Consider the following 14,843-nt stretch of genomic DNA (forward strand, 5'->3'; position numbering starts at 1 on the left):
ATGAACACATTATCCGTGTCGTTAGGAAGAGCAGACAAATAAATATACGCCAAGTTTTTGTTAAGCATCGAGTGATAACGTCTTTATGAATTAAGTACTTCCTAATGCAAGATGCTTTCCCAGGGAGCACACCGTCGGCATCATCATTTATGCGTTTAACAGACTGCCTGGAACATAACACTGTATATACACACTCCGGAGAAAGTACCCAGAGATGACAGAGAACATTAACTGAACGGACCCTCTCAGGGGCTCATCATCAGCTCATGAAAACACCTGTACAGTTGGCACAGCCGGATGTAACTACCGAGTCTCAGACAGTGATTAATGTCCTGGTACACTGAGATGAAAGGGAGCATGCAGTGCTGAAAGTTGGCATGTTGGGGCTTACTCAAGGGGTAAGGGTGATTGCTGCCAACTGTAGGGACTCAAGTTCAAATCCCTAGCACTCATGTAAAAGCTGTGAGGGTTTGTGTGCATCTGCAACCCCAGCACTGAGGAGGTCAGAGACAGGAAGATCAATGAGACTCCTAGTGGTCATCAGCCTAGCAGGAAAAGCAAAGTCAAGGTTCAGTGAGAGGCCATGTCACAAGGGAATAAGAAGGGGGCAACATTCGACATCCTCTGTAGCCTCTGTGCATGTCACATGAGCCAATCTCTACCCTGCATACAACACCCCTCCACACAAAAATGAAGGAATGAGAAAGTAGGTGTGTTAATGAAACTTAAAAGAACCATAAAACAAAGAGGTTCAAAGACTCTAAGTATGAAACTATGAATAAGAGTTTTCAACTTAAAATTAACTTCTGAACCAGGTATATTACTAATTAACAGAACATTCTTGATTTTATTTTTAATTACTTTTTAAAATTTAAATTCAGGGTCTCATGCAGTCCAGGCTGGCCTTGAACTCCTGGCTTTCTAGTTGTGACTCCACCACACCTGACTAAACATTCTTTGTAGTAGGACCTTGGATTGGGGATTGTGGACTTTCTCACGGACTACTCTGGTTCCGGAATCAAAGAATTTAATCATTTGAACTTGTCATTTAAGTAACTCTCCCCATGTTTTTATAGGCACATGCATCAGAAGGCATATCTGCGGAAGGCATATCATGCATCAGAAGGCATATCTGCGGAGCACCTACAGCTGCTTTGGGGCAATCTGAGACGCCAGATTAGAGATCTGTCAGGTGCTGCAGGACAGTTCTTGTCACTACTGAATTGTTGGTTATTAATGTCACATAGAGCATTGCTCCGTTAAACTTCATCTCAAGAGAATACTTAAATTTTAATCTGGGATCCATTTTGACAACATCATGCATTCACTTATAAATAAAATCTGCCACCTGGCCCCTTAAACTTGCTTTGGTTAGATTTTATATATCGACATGGTAAACGTCTGATCTATGGATGATTGATTTTTAAAATAGAATGCTAGAAGAGTTAGAGTCTTGCCATGACAAGAAGAAACAAAGTGGTCAATGCTTCTCCCTACCGCATAATTTCTTCACAAGACAAACTATCTTAGTATTTCAAAGGTAATTTGTAACACTAACTTGTAGCTGTGGTGGCTCAGCTGGTTAAGGTGTTTGGTGCTAACCCGAGTGCTTGAGTTCAATCCCTGGGATCCACATGGTAGAAAGAGAGGACTAACTCCCACAGATTCTATTCCAACCCCCACACATGCTATGGCACATATGCCAACACACATAGATGGGCACATGAGCACACACATGAATAAATAAGTGGTTTGAAACACGCCTAATACCTTAAATGCCTGAACAGAAATATTCACCATTCTAATTGTTTTCCCCTTAACATATGAAGTGAATTTACAGGTACTTTGTTTTGGGAGTTTTTAAAAAATAATTTTAGTAAGACACAATGATTTAAAAGAACTACTTCTAGCTGTAAATGAACTGGCTTTAAGCCACATCAAGACACAGTCATTTAGCATAAGCTAATTACCTCTTCTGAACCCTACCCTAATGCTCTTTAATTGAAAACAATAGTTTCAGAGCATCTAAATGAATTCTGAAGGCCTGCATTCTTAATTGCCTTCCCTCTGTTTTTAGAGCCCCTTAGTCATTTAAGCTCTTTTTTGACTCTGCTCTCTAATGAGGCAGAAAATTAAAGACTTTAGAAGAGGTGCGCATAAACCATTCATAGTCTGCCCGCCTGGGCAACAGGAGAGCCAGCAGCCTGATAGGCAAGATTGACAGATGACTTGGTTCCTGGGAGAACGATCTTATGACAGTGCAGACATGAATATTAACTGAAGAAGTAAGGGACATTCATGTGTCACCCGGCTCTCACCTGCCTGCTGTTTCACAAATAGAATTTGTAAGCTGGTTTCCAAAGAAAGATTAGTCTTTTCTCCTAACACCCTCTCACATTTAACTGCCTGCTTTCTTAGTGTAAAGTCATCGTGTTTTCTTCTGATCTTCCATTGTGGAATCCTTAGTTATACAATGGATTTCTCAAGGAACATATTCACTCCTTGGTAATATTGTTTTCTCTTAGCCTTAAGGTTAAAAAAATTCATTTACAGGGAAAGAAAACTGTACTGAAAATCATCCATAGCTTTCCCATGTCTTTTCAACGTGAAGATTAAAATTATATCTTAATTTGTTTGTAGTTTGTTCTCCTATGGGGCAATGTAACGGCAAGTTTTTGTGAGATCTGAATTATTCCCCAGGTTTGCTTTAATTTTTAATAACATTATGGACTCATTTATTTTGTACTTTATAGTGCTATATTTATTCAGTCTTTGTAAGCATGTTGCTTTGAAATGGTACAGGAAAAAAATAGTGGGTTGAACCCAAGCATCTGCTTTAATTCTCTTGAGGATTCTTGAAAAACAGCCTGGGACCCCGGGCACATGTAAAGTCATAAAACTCAAGAATGAGGGGACCCGGAGAGGGGAAAGTAGCAACAACATTTTGCAAGTTGAGGATCAGATAGCCGAGGGGTGTTTAGCTTTCTCTAAAGAGCGAGGCACTGACTTTCCCCCAGCCCAGCGACCAAGGGTTCCCTTTCTGAAAAGGGGAGGGAAAAGTAAGATAATTATATCTTAATTAAAATGTAAAATGAATAAAGAAAGGGGATATAGACTATCTCTGCACTGACAGCCCCAGACTTGAGCAAGACTCTGGCTTTCATACTATAAATAATAAATAAATAAATAAATAAATAAATAAATAAATAAATAAATAAATAAATAGTTGCCCCCACAGAGAGACTTGAGGGCACTGAAATGGAAAGGCCTTCATTTAGAATGCCCAGCTGGCTACCCTATGGGAAAACCACGGTTGGCAATACATACACCACAGGATGTGTATGTATTGGGTGCCATGTATGCATATACACACGCATAAATATCAGTTATAGAGGGGAAAGACCTTGAGACAGGACAGGATAATATATTCATTCATACACATGCATATGAAATATATGTAAAAATGGAGAAAACACAGGTTTCCTGAACATTGGAAAGCCAAAAGCAGGAATAACCCCTAACTTTCCTGTTCTCCCTCAGTTACAGGTCTGGCTTTGAGGGTTTAAAGAAGGGAAAGAGTCTGATAGTTTGTATACACTACTTCATAATTTTTATTCCGTATAGATACAAATGCTCAAGTACTATAAGGTGAGGTCATAGCAAAACCTATGCTTCTCTGATATGGTAAGCCCCCAATTTATGAGGATAGTATTATTGTCAACTGCTATGTCCTCATAAAGACAAAAGATGCTAGGTTGAGTCTTGTGGGTGAGCATCTGTCTCTGTACAACGTCTCTGCAAAACCTTGCTTGCAAAAATGTCGACATATTGGCCGATCAAAGTGGGAATTGGATCTAACTTTAGAGCGAATGGGTGCTTGTGTACTGTGATCCAACTGGAACCCAGCTTTGAGATCATGGAGAATTGCCTCCCTCCACTCGTTAGGTTTAGGAAGGAGCATCTAGCTTTCTGAAGGACAGGGCAGTGGTCTGGAGTATAGCCCAAGGTGAGAGGCATGAGTAGAAGTTCAAAGGGGACTGATAGATCCCTGGAGGGGACCTTAAAACATGGGTTCTGTTGTAGGGTTTCACAATAGGAGCCATCTGAACACTTGAGACAGTGACTAGGGAATTCAGTGGGATCTCCTGAGGACTGGCTTGCGCTCCTGGTGATGAGGAAGGACCCCTCCGAGGCTGTGTAGAGAGACAGCAGGGGTGCTTACTGATACCTTCTCTAGGGAAACCTCTAAGGAACAGGCTGTCGATGGGCGTGACTGAACCCCAGCACTTAACTGTACTGTGCTATTTTGCTGAAACTGCTTTAAAATGTGACAATTAATCTCTCCATTTAGAGAGAAGCCTTTATGGAAAAGGGTACTAACCTCGCAACAGTATGATTTATGAAAAATACGGCTTTTTCACTCTTGGAAAATGGTATTCGGAAGTCACGGAAAGGGTGATTTCTGAGTGGAAAAAAAAATCAAATGGACTGAAGGAAAATGATTTGAGGGCGAATTAGTGTAAGTGCTACTAAGTAACTGGGCTGTAGGTTTCAGGAATGTAGGAGGGAAGACAGATTTGCCAGGCTGGTGTTAGGAGAGCTATTAGGAAAGGGGACATCATATGTGGAACCAGAGTTTAGAAGTTTCAAGTGAAAGATTTCTACTGGGTCTCTTTAGAAAGATATCTTGAGGCTATGGCATCTGTGGCTTTGGAGGTAGACAAGTTCTCTAGAGTGTCTTGCCATTCTCCAGAGCCTAGGTGAGAGACAGCAGGAGAGATAGGGGTGAAGCCAGAGGAGACGTGGGGGATGACTCCATAGCTGTCAGCTTCCTCACTGGGGCAACTCAGTGGCTGGGCAGAAATCCAAAGGGGAAGGACACAGGCTTAGAGGTTGTACTACTTAGAAGTACGAATTAGGTGAATTTGCCAGAACCAATTCCCTGACTCTCCGGAGGAGACCCACAGCTCTTCATGGGAGTAGCTACAAAGTGGCTGGCTAAGGCGGTCTGGAGTCTTCTTCCAGGGGTAGTAACATGGGTGCCTCCCTGGCTGAGTGCACAGAAAAGGATGTCATGGGTCACACCTTTACAGTGTGCACTGCACCTTCAAAATCATTGCCCGATGTGTCTCAACATGTCTTTTTTCTTTTTCTGATAAAACAGTTACAGTTTCTGACATCCTTTTTTTTCTTTGTATAGAAAAAAATTTTTGAAGTTATGTGCATATGTGGGTGGTGGCCAGCGTGAGAGCAGGTAGGTACCCTTGGAGTAAGGAAAGGATTCTGATCCTCTGGAGTTAAAGATGCTATTGAGTGGCTGGAAGTGGGGGCTAGGGACCAAACTTACACTCTTAACTGGGTCATCTCTCCAGCCTGGTTTCTGTGATTACCAATTAACCCCCAGATGCTGACCTAACTGCCAAATTATTATAATTTTTTTCTTGACACAGGGTTGCTCTGTGTAGCTCTGTCCTGGAACCCGCTCTGTAGACCAGGTTGGCCTTGAATTCACAGAGATCTGCCTGCCTCTGCTTCCCATGTGCTGGGATCAAAGGCTCGTGCTACCACTGCCTGCCTAGTTCTGAACTCGTAAATACGGGGATAACAAGAATCTTTAAGAAACGGCATTCAGAACCTCATTCCCAAGATTAAGGTTTATCAGTGGCACCTGTAGATATTAAAAGTGAGAAGAAGACTTTAGATTGCAATGTGAAAAAAATATGCATCTCACCCGTGCTGCTTCTCTTTGTGTAGTTACAGGTAACTAAAGATATTCGTGCTGTGTGAGGCCCTGGAGGTCCGGTGTCCAGTGCTGGCTTGGTGGCGATTGACACCTAAATAGTTACAAAGACCTCCATCCTTAGCCTGGCCTCACGCTCAGCTTTACTGGCATTTTGTTAAAACTTTAAAATGTTTTTGAACGTTTTTGTTTTGCCCCAAGACCTGAAAACTTTGCAGCTGTCTGTATTCGGTGCTCCCCTGAGAGCATGAGAAGTGCTGGATGCTGACGACTGCTCCTCAAGGGAAGGCAATGTTTTGCTGGGAAAAAATTAGCATCTGTCCCATGGTGCTTGATTTGAGGGCCAAAAGACCAAAAGCAAAGGGAAATCTGCAAATTCAAGTGTAATGTTAAAATCACAAAGAATACTGGCGGCCCAAAAGTGAGTCAGGCATTATTTTAAGAAATTATCATTTAGGGCAAGGTCAAGATAGGTTGTGAAGATAAAGAATAAAGTAAAGTAATAACAGAAATCCATAATCTCATTAAAATATTGTTTCCTGTTATGGACATAGCTAAAAACCCTGGTATGACTCTGCTCTCTCTCCATTGATCAAGCGACAGTCTGCATGCAGGCAGTGAGACCTCAGTGTCTAATAGAAATTAGTGCTTAATATAATGAGGGCTCCATTGGCAGCTAAAAGACTCAGTGTTGAATTAGTGTATTTTGGGTTCTTGTTCCTTACAAAACTCAGCAACCTGCTTTTGGCTGATGGTGCGGTGCTTATCAGCAAAAGAGGTGGGAGCCATGAGACCCAGTGCAGGGTTCTTGGCTGGTAACTCCTACTTTGTTCTCTAACAGCTAAGGGGGGATGGTGGTGACTTCAGAGTCACTGGGTAAAACTATGTGACATCGTCGCAAACAGACATAGAGTGGCTATTAGAGCAAACATACGGATTTGAAGTTCAGTCAGCGATGGGTTCATAGATGAGCTACTAGCGTGCCAAGGAATCTGATGACATTTAGAAAGGCCTAAGCCTTCATCCAACTTAAAAATTTAAAGTCACACTTTACCACCCACTTCTAGTACTATTGTATTATTTATTATCATTCTTACTCTGTGTGTGTGTGTGTGTGTGTGTACTATTGTATATCATTGTGATCATGGTATGGGTATATATGCAGCAAGTGTGTCAAAGTGTATGTGTAGAGATCTGGGGACACCTCTCAGGAGTCATCCCTTTCCTTCCACCATGTGGGTCCCAGAGATAGAAATCAGGTTGTCAGTCTCAGCAGCAAGCATCCCTACCACTGAGCCATCCAGCTCTTGACTTTTAAATCCAACATTCCCATCAACAGCTACAGTGATAGCGTGCACACACATTTAGAGATGACTGACACAAAGTTTCAAGTAACAGCCATCTTGCCTTCCACAAATATTCTAAACGATACATTCAGGTTGGACCAATGTCAGAACATAAACTCTTAGATTTTAATTTGTTTTGTTTTATTTATTTAATTTAATAATTTAATTTAATTAAAAAAATCTTTTTCGGTGCCAGAAGTCAAGCCCAGGGCCTTAGACTAGAGACATCTCTATCACTGACGCCACTTGAATTTTTAACCATAGTAAACATGAATTCACCTGTTTAAGATTTGAAAACTGATAATGAGGAACTCTTAATCTTTACAAACTCTTCAGAGGGGAGAACAATCCTGTTAAATGAACTATCAGCAAGACTTAACTGCTTAGAAAAAGCAATGGTGGGTGTGGCTCAGTTGGTAGAGTGCATGCACGTGACCCTAGGTTCCAGCCCCAGCAAGACACTAATAACCCAGGCAAGGCCACTGCAGGCCTGCAATCTCAGTACTTGCCAGGTAGATGCAGAAGCCTCAGGAGTTCAAGGCCATTGTTGGGCTACATGGAGAATTCAAGGCCAGTGAGGGGTATAAGACACTGTTTTGTTGTTTTTAAAACAAAGTTATATTGTGTTTAAACATGTAGAACCAGGCTATCTGAAAAGAGTCAGGTAATCAATATTGAATTCTTTGCTTGCTACAGGAAGTCTGTCACATCTATTCACTTCCTCGCTCCCCAGCCTTGAAGCCTTGGGGAAATATGAAAAGCAGTGAGCATGATTGTACCCTGAACATGTTACTGGAGATCTGGATTTCAGGTGAGAAACCCTTTAACGTAGGTAAAAACCATTCCCAGCTCATGAGCCACATAAAAGTCTGCCTATAGTAGACAGAAGTTGCTGACCCGGGTCTAGATCAAAAGACACTGTATCCCACCTCAGTTCAAATGCTCATTGGTCAATTCACAACCTCCCCTGAGTGGCAGTGATGGGGGAGCTGGATGTACTTACTTTATAGAGAAGTTAAGGTAGAGTCCAATGGGTGTTGAACTACTTAAAAGGCAGTTACATAAATAGAAGGTACTTTGCCTGTGTTGTCTTATTGACAAGTGGTGAGGAAAGACAGTTTAGAGAAAAAATTTAACTTGAAGTACTGTCAACCGGAGCTGCTGCTCCAGGAATGGCATAGGTCAAAAAATGTCACCGGGGATTCCCCACAGGGACATGGGAAGTGGGAACTCGTGAAAAATCCAGCAGTATTATAAAGCAAATCTAACCTTCAAAAATCCTTAGGACCTCTTGATTAATGTACTTTTTTATTTCTTCAAATGAAACCGCGTCAGCCTAAAGGAGGAAAAAGAATGTCAATTAAAATAGGGCAGAGCACTCAGATAGATAAGGGACGAAAATGCTGGCTGTGGCATACTTTTGTGGGTATACGTTTGTCAAGCAGAATGCTTCTGGCAGTGCACTAGTTTTGGGCAATAAATACCTTTTTAGGTCAAATGCTAGGATAAGCTGAAGTTCATAGTTGCTTTATAAGCTGGGAGCTGGGCTTATAAACAGTGATACTAACATTTCTCCTAAGAATGGAGAAACGTGGCTATAGATAACTAAGAGATAACAGTTTCTGCTACTTTATTACATGTACTCAAAAGGCCCAAACAATGCCATGGTGTTACTAAGCAACCACAGTTGAACATGTTCCCCACTCCTTGATACTGGTAACGACTGTAGCAAGTGACATACTGTGTCTCCAAAGGAAGAAAACCCCAAATAGAATGGTGGACTGCGGGATTATCCTATAAAATGGTTTCCTCATGTTTGCCTGTCTCCTGCTACTTTAACTTAGATATTAGCACAAATATAATGACCATTTTTAGTAGAAAGCACCTTGGATACCTGGTAACCTTAAGTAGGTAAGTACTGTTGGTTGAACTCTGTGACAAAAACCCAACATTCATAATAACCATGCTTAACTGGTATTTTCAAACGGTAGCTGATGGTCTCAAGATGGTCAGGATTCCAAAGTATTTCGTTACCATTCTTTGTATTCCTATTTATTTTCAGAGGCTCCATGTATGGCAGTGAGGACAACATAGAGCCCACTAGAAGTTGTGATGCAGAGACCCCCTCCACTGTCAATCACATCCCTTGAGAAACACATAACAAAGCCTAGTGGTACGTGGCCAAACGAGGGACTGGAAAGAGCTGTGGGAAATCTCCACGCAATGTGACTTTCAGCCGTGCTCCCCTGTTATTCCCATAAATCAAGCAGTTGTCCTTAATCTTTAAAAGTCCCTGTCTTGCTGAGTTTCCCCTCACTCCTTGCTGCAGATTCCTTCATCTTGTTCGCATGTTAAGCCTGCATAGGGAATGAAGATATGGTGTGCTTGTCCATTCACAACAATCCATTTAGAGTGAAAAAAAGAAAAAAGCAATTCAATATGCTCATAGGGCACTGGTTTCTATTGGTCAGAATTATTACGTTGTTTCCGATGTCCATGGGAAAAAATGAACTTGGATGAAGGTACTGAGAGGGGAGGGGACACAGGCCCCACCCCTAAGCAAGAGGCTATAGGGCTATCTGCAGTTGATACCTGCTGGCAAAGGGCAGAATTGATTGTCTCTGACAGAGTGTCACAGCAAAACCACACTTGAGGGCAGGCCCTGTGTCCAGGAGTAGCTGTCCAATACAAAACAAACTCAACGGTACTTTTGTGGATTTCTTATTGTTTTACTTTGTTTCAGCATCTTTTTGTCTTTCACTTACAGTGTTTTGTTTTGTTTTTGTTTTTTGACTATTTTGATTTTAGTTTTTGTGAAATTTTATTTCTTGGTTTTCTTTTTGGTTTAGGTTCCTATTTGTATTTATTTTACTTTGTGTGTGTGTGAGAGAGAGAAAGAGAAAGCACATGATTTAGGTATGGGGGTGGGGAGGATCGGAGGAGTTAGGGAGTGAAGACATGTATGTATGTATGTATGTATGTATGTATGTATGTATGTATATATATATAAATATAATAAAAAATGAACTTAAATAACTAGTCTGGTAATCAAAACAGACACTCAAGTTTTGCAGGTTTTCTGCAGGTACAGTTTAGCAGTGAGGTAAAAATGAACACATAGTTAGACAGAGAGAATGCCCTGTTTTTCATTGGTCTGAGGAGAGAGAGAGAGAGAGAGAGAGAGAGAGAGAGAGAGAGAGAGAGAGAGAGAGAGAGAGACTTTAACTTTCCTACTTGATCCAGGATCCTCCTATGTTCCTGTCACAGAGATTTTCAAACTACTCAAACTATACTCCCATGGCCCCATATGGATCTCCCTGAAATTATGAGTAAGATAAGGGTTGCTGTGATCACACTCTTGCTCTAATTCCTACTTTTGCTCAGGTGACCAACTGAATAGAGTCCCAGTATGAAACAAATATATACAAATGTATATGCTCGTATGAGGGGCAACTGCAGACAGTATTGTAAAAACATGTTTGGGGCATGCATGGTGGCAGACACCTATAATCCTAATACTTGGGAGGCTGAGGCCAGAGGCTCCTGGGTTTACCACAGGATCCTGTCTCAAATACCACCCCTCCCCCAGTCACACTAAACAAACCCAAACCCATGCACCACACCAAACCAAGTAACGATTTTGGAGTCAGCCAGATCTGGGTTTGTCCCTCCTTATAATTCTTTGACCTTGATCCGGGTACTCTGCTTCTGCATTTATAAACACAAGAGGAACAGGGACCTAGTCTTCCAGTTTGGCTGTGAGGATCTAAGATGTCATGGAGGTGTCCACAGAGGACCTGGCACATAATTTTCAATAATGGCACAGACCAGCTTATTTTATATATTTCAAAATGATCATCATTCATTTATTTCATTATAAAAAAAAATCCATGGTCAGTATAAGCCAGAGGCTCCACTTACCGGAGTGCCAGGGACGCCTGGGGGGCCTTGGTGCCCAGGTGACCCTATGGAGCCCTTGCTTCCTGGTGGTCCTACAGGACCTATAGCCCCCTTCATGCCTGTAAGACCGGGCTTTCCACGTTCACCTTGTGGGCCTCTGTCTCCTGGAATTCCCTGATCACCCTGTTTGGAGAGAGAAATAAGCAGTCACCTTTTCCAGTAATGCCTCAGTGTGAGTAAGATCCGAACTCCAGGGTCCACACTTGCACTCACTCACTATGGATCCTTGGGTTATATACTTCCATTTCTGTACTCCAGTTTATACCATTAGCATGTGGGAATATTAATATTAATAATATCTCTTAGCTAGGGCAATGTTGATATACCCAAGTAAAATGCTTCAAATAATGTCTGATCCCTTGGAACCACTCAGCATAGAGATCCTAGTGACAACGATAGTTGTTTTTATTCAGTGTAGAATGATGTCACTTTTGAAAGTCAGCACCCACTGGCATTTCAGGTCTGGGTCTCTTCTGTCGTTATAAAAGGAGATGACCAACAGGGGTGTGTCATTGAGCTTTTTCACATAGAAAAACTCAAAAGTGTTCTAAATCACATGGTTGTTTCTTTTTTTCCATTTTCGTTGGGCATTCATAAGGTCCTTTGGAGTATCTTCTATAGCCATGCTTTACATGGGTTTGTGCAAGTAATCAGTGAAGAAGAACATATACCACTCAGGAAAGCAAGAGAGGAGAGCTCAAACAAAGTTTCTAAGTGGCTGGGGCGGGGGGAGGGAGGGCTGTTTCTGAGATGACTTGTTCCAGAGCATATGTGAGCTGTAAGAATTTATGAGAATTAGCAACATGATGGTAGATGTTTCTCAATGTGAGAGCAGGGTTTGTAGTATTGCCTTTCTTCTGGGCGTGTGTCTACACTGTGTGTGCCCAAGGGAAGAAGCATGACACCGCAGCAAGCGGTTCAGTTATGCATCTTTCAGTGTTCAGTTTTACAACTGGAAAGTGAGGTCTCAGCTGAGCATGATGGGCTGGTGCTAGAAGTTGTCTGGAATTTACATAATATTCTCTTTACTGTAACGTTCGGTGAAAAGCCCACCTGTACTTGTCTTGATTTTACCAAATAATGAAAGTAAGTGAACAACCATAGGTATTAATGTGGTCATAAGGTATAGAAGGTGACACAGAATCCATGTAGAAGGAAAACAGATGGCCAGAATGCCAATGCTACTGTCTTATCAGTATATAGACAGCCCATGGCTGGAGAAATACTCAAAATTAAAATATATTAGCACCCCTGGATCTGTGATCTATATTCCATGATCATGGTGAAACCTTAAAATTATGTGTGTAGGACCTAGTGAGATGGCTGAGCTGGTGGTACCCATCGCCCATTGTCTTTTCAGGTCTGAAATTGCACATGGCACCTGTCACTATAGTTGATGTCCTGGATTTAATCCACACAGGCCACATGATGGAGGGAGAGAACTGACCCGAATAGGTTGTGTCCTCTGACCTCCACAAATATGCTGTCTGTCTGTCTGTCTGTCTGTCTGTCTGTCTGTCTCTCTCTCTCTCTCTCTCTCACACACACACACACACACACACACACCTATAAAAGGATGTTTGTGGTGTTTATTATTTAAAAAAAACTGGAGAGGAAAATAACTGCTTAGAACAAGGGGACTTGGTAAGATGTATGCAGTCATTGAAGATGGCCAATAGAACAAATGTTTACAAAACAGTGCCAATCCGATTTCAAAATAATATATATTTGATACTGATTATAAGTAAGAGTGGAAGAGTGAAACATGCCTGAAGTATCACGTGTTTATCCCTCTGTAAACATGTCTAGAAGACATTTTCTTCTTAAATGTATGTTATCTTGTTTTTTTATACTTCATTCCAGTATCATGAATTTCTTGTGTAACAATAAAAAAAAACTAATGAATTAGACACCAATACACAAACATTTGTGGCCACATACGTAAGAGTGGCCCTAAATAAGCCCATGCAAAGTAACAAGTCTTGAGTAACTCGCTTCAGGGACATGAGTCCTACTGGGGAATTAACATTCATTACAGAAAATGCTATTAAGTTTTAGTGACAGCACCAGCATCATGTAGTGTTGTAGTGAAAGTGCAGAGTCCACTCGGGTCAGTGGAGTAAGTGGGTCAGTGGAGTAAGTGTGAGTTGGTGGTTCTCAGCCTGGGCAGTTTTGCCTCTAGAAGGCATTTTGTGCTGTCTAAAGATGCTGTGCATAGTGACAGTTGGAGAGATGATGGTGCTATCAAGTGGACAGAGGCCAACAATGCCTCTTGAATGTACAAGACAGCCAAACATCACAAAATGTCCCCTCCTCTATGTATCAGTAGCACTGTGGGTAAGAAATCCTTAAGTTCGCAAAATGGATTTTGGCAGTGGTTAGAGCTGGCATGTGTGTCTCAGGAGCGTGGTAAGACACTCTCTGAACTGGAACAGAAAAGTAGACTTGGGTGTGTACAGTGAACAGGCACCTGTGGTATGGCCTGCTCACAGGTCACATTCTATGCCTAGTGGGGAAAGTGTTTAATGTGCACCCTAATTACTTAGTGTTTGGAGAATTAAGGTTGTCCACGTGCTTTGGTATGTGGCAGAATGATTGAACAGTTGTATCAGAGAGATGTAAACAGCATCCACAGTAGTGGTATACATACGCGTTCTCCTTTGGGGCCTCTGTCTCCTGGTTTACCCATGATGCCCTGGAAAACAGATATCAATGCTAAAAACCACTGCTTGCCAAGATCATTATTAGTCTGACTCACCTTAATGGTAGAGCATTGAAGATACACTTACAAATTAGAAAATTTAAAAGTTTAAACTACTTAAAATGTTTTTTTCATACCTGAGCACCTGGCAATCCATCTTGTCCATTTATGCCCTAAAATAACAAAAAGAATATTTCTATTCCTTCTCTGAATACAGTCATAGTTAAACAGGCAAAATGAAATCACATTATGTATTTCTTCTGATCTCAGTTGTAAATCTGCATGGCAAAATAGACTACATATTTGGTGTAGTCATGTGCCCCTGAGTTCAAACTCTGCTATTTCCTGGTTCCATTGACCAGGTTTGGGGATTGATTTCATCTGAGTAGCATCCTCATCTTCAAGCACACAGGAAAGAATGTAAGAGTGAGTTTACAACTCAGGAGTAAGTGCCCAACAACACAGTAAGTGTAGAGTCCATTCAAGTAGTCATCCAAGATGGCTCTCTCCACCTCCTAGGAAAAATGAAGCCATTGGGTGGCTGAGATATAGGAGTTTTTTATACCTTTGTTCTGCAACAACCTCTCTGAGATAAAGACTTCCATCTCAGAGAGCAATTTCTTAAAACTTGAGATATTGAGTACACATAGAGGGACCCATGGCTCTAGCTGCATAGGTAGCAGGGGATGGAATTGTCTGGCATCAATAGGAGGAGAGACCCTTGGTTCTATGAAGGCTTGATTCCCCAGTGTAGGAGAATGCCAGGATGGTGAGGTGGGAAGTGGGTGGGTGGGAGGAGGAACACCCTCATAGAAGTAGGGAAATGGAGGATGGGGGAGGGAGGTTCCAGAGGGGAAACTGGGAAAGGGGATAACATTTGAAATGTAGATTCATAAAATACCCAAACAAACAAAAATGGAATATTTTAGAGGAAGGTGAAAGCCTTCATCCTGTAGGGAAGCTAGTTAAACTCAGGATGAAAAACTCAAAATCTTCAGGAAGTTCCTGAAACTGAGTATATTCACTACACTTCTCCTTCCCCAAGATTATATTGGGAGTAAGAGACATCCTCAGACAAGCTGAGCTGCCTGGAAGA

At 41.6% G+C, this 14,843-nt stretch overlaps 1 protein-coding gene across 4 annotated transcripts in view; it reads right to left on the minus strand.

Annotated features, from left to right (window-relative positions):
- Col19a1 (collagen type XIX alpha 1 chain) overlaps nt 1–14,843 on the minus strand; it is a 348,475-nt gene that overhangs the window by 15,806 nt on the left and 317,826 nt on the right. For all 4 annotated transcript variants that reach the window (XM_087567043.1, XM_087567044.1, XM_087567042.1 and 1 more), the window contains 4 exon segments: nt 13,885–13,920; nt 13,697–13,741; nt 11,008–11,169; nt 8,356–8,422 (listed from right to left, as the gene is read on the minus strand). In XM_087567043.1, coding sequence (XP_087423169.1) covers nt 8,356–8,422; nt 11,008–11,169; nt 13,697–13,741; nt 13,885–13,920 — 310 coding nt within the window.

The sequence above is a fragment of the Rattus norvegicus genome, chromosome 9 (assembly GCF_021556685.1).
Source record: "Rattus norvegicus strain SHRSP/BbbUtx chromosome 9, alternate assembly SHRSP_T2T, whole genome shotgun sequence".
In the NCBI taxonomy this organism is placed as follows: Eukaryota; Metazoa; Chordata; class Mammalia; order Rodentia; family Muridae; genus Rattus; species Rattus norvegicus.